The sequence below is a fragment of the Penaeus monodon genome, chromosome 12 (genome assembly GCF_015228065.2).
Source record: "Penaeus monodon isolate SGIC_2016 chromosome 12, NSTDA_Pmon_1, whole genome shotgun sequence".
NCBI classification, from domain to species: Eukaryota; Metazoa; Arthropoda; class Malacostraca; order Decapoda; family Penaeidae; genus Penaeus; species Penaeus monodon.
Window position 1 is genome coordinate 20,577,939 of NC_051397.1, and position 2,570 is coordinate 20,580,508.

The 2,570-nt window shown below is 38.9% G+C and overlaps 1 protein-coding gene across 1 annotated transcript; it reads right to left on the reverse strand.

The window, feature by feature from the left end:
• Positions 1-667: 667 nt before the first annotated feature.
• On the reverse strand, positions 668-2,245 carry LOC119579784 (the record flags this gene model as incomplete). The annotated part of the gene is given in 1 exon segment (XM_037927674.1): positions 668-2,245. A coding segment is annotated over 1 exon segment (494 nt), but the record flags the coding sequence as incomplete, so codon positions are not given.
• Positions 2,246-2,570: the final 325 nt, after the last annotated feature.

Sequence of the window (2,570 nt, forward strand, 5' to 3'; positions counted from 1 at the left end):
TTATAAGTATAATGTGGACGTAAATATAAATTCTTTATCTACAGATTTAAAATTGTGTGTATGTGACCATAGCATGTAACACAGTGGTCGTGAATATAATTTTATCTTTTCTTCATAATAAAATTTATTTCATTGTTGTATGGTTTTCCTGTATTGTAATTCAATCATCTACATAAGACGTACACTTTTCAGATTTATCTTATTTGATTATGACATTTTGTGGAAAAAAGTGACGCTTGGCATATATGCGCTCTTTTGGTCTAATTATTGTAAAATCGTAACCCGTAGGCTTTCTGTTATATATGCAACCACCTTCCTTATAGCCTCCTTGGTAGCATTGGACCGCTTTTCAGACCGTTTGACGAAAACTTGGCCACCCGCTCGACACTTTATTATCTACGGGAAGCAACATCTTATTTAACGATAACAATTTGACTGCTTATAAATCATCTCCCCTTCCTTTCTATCTCGCGTTTTATATGAACTTTTAGAATATGAATAAATAACTGAGGGTTAATGTATTTGTTTTTATTGATGACATATCAGGATACATAAACTAAAGTAAAATATTTAACAAAGAATACAATATAATATTAGCAATCATACTGTAAATGTGATACAACACATTTTTGCACATAACCGAACATAAGCTAATGTTGTCTATTTGACACTAATATCACCATCACCTTCACTTCCATCACGTTCATTTTCCACATCAATATTGGTATATAACGATTCTTTTAATAATGAGAGGACATCCTGTGGGAGTTTGCTGACCCTTTTAATTCCTCTTTTACGTTTTACTGCAGCCACTGGATCAATGGATGCAAGAAGCCAATGCATGAGGTCTTTATTTACTCTTGTGCGAGATGTTTTACAAGCGTGATATAACCTCACCCTTCTTATATCTTTATGTCTGGCTTCAATGGTTTCTTCGGATACTTGGCCAACCGGAATACATAGCATGTCAATGAAATGTGCTCCATGCATCAACATTTTGTGCACAGAGACTGGCATGTAATACCAGTTGTATCTGTCCACATAAAGGGTGGCAGTTGCTTCGGCATATATTTCATAAGCACGCGCGTCAATTGCATAGCCAGAATTTAAAGCAGTTACTTCAGCCTTCACCAGTTGCCGCCACTGTCGACCACTGGCCATCACTTCTCACTCGGTGACATCCAGGTTTGCGGGATAAACGGGCAATCACGGGTGATAATGAAGATGGAGAAGGTGAACACTGAGGACCTGATTTGTTCCACCAACATGGAACATATCGATTTTGAAGGCAAACCCCGAACAGAAAAAAAATGAATATGTTAGTTTTGCATGTTTTTTTTAATATTGTTATATATTCAAAAAGTTTATTCGTAAGTACGTAGGTTAACACATTCCTGTTACCACGCTCACCACCACACCATGACACCACCAAAACCACAACAACGCTCTCAGGTCACCTACTCACACATTGTCTATAAGTCTAGATAAGTAGTCGGCATATTTGTCTCGAAAATTGCTAGCAAGTCTTAAGTCCTTCAAATGTCAAGATATCCTCAATTTGAAAGCCATCTCGGTCTCGTACAAAGCTACGTAAAACACAACACACCTTGAGTGGTCGATGGAAGATGCAATATTTGTTTGAAAGCATTCCAAATGAGCATCAGTGAGTCTGCGAGCTCGTAATTAGAGCTACGTTGTCTTTGAATTTACCAGCATATAGCCACAATATGTGTTGGGAAATTCCAAAAGCTTCTTCAGCCGCAAAAACAGAATATTTTAGTGTTGAAAGCCTGAGTACGATTCTAGTGGAGCAGAATTATTCAACGTTTGATCTTGAAGTTTCTTAAAAGATACATTTTCTGATGACTTTTCTTGCGCAGCCACATCAATGTACGTAAACATGTATGATGTATCGGATAAAGGAAGTAGTAAAATAGAAAAGTAGTTTTTTGTAATTATAATACAAAGATCCACTATTCATTGTCTTGATTATCTTAATCCATCTAAAGCGATGAGGGATACTGGTCCTGTGGTAAAACTGAGCAGCATTTTTTTCATCCAGGGCTGTTCTGTTACTTCAGGAAAATGTACCAGCTTCACACGTTTCCAGATAACCTTGTAGGCTTGACGTACAACAAACAAGTGGGTATAGGTTGATTATGTATCCAGAAGTAGAAAGAAATCCGATCCTGCTACGGCAGAGAGGTGTTGAAGAGGGAAAGTGAGAAGAGCGGAACAAGTGCGAGTGGACGGAAACTAAGGTGTTCTTCAGCTGTTTCCAAAAGACTGCAAAAGTAGGGATAAGACACAAAACAGAAAAATCAAAATGAAATGTGAAAAAGGGGGAACTGGGGGAAGGGGAAAAAACGTCATCATAATTAGTTTTTTGGGGGGGGGAAAAGAGAGAAATGGCCAAAGTCAGAGAGAGTAGGGTGGAAAGGCGGGGGGGAGAGGGAGAGTAAAGGGAGTGTACAGTGGAGGATCAGGTAGCAGACGGGCCAGGACCTCACCTCGTCCCCCCATGTTCCTGCGGGGCCCTTTTGCTCCCTATTGCTCACCACTAACCGGAA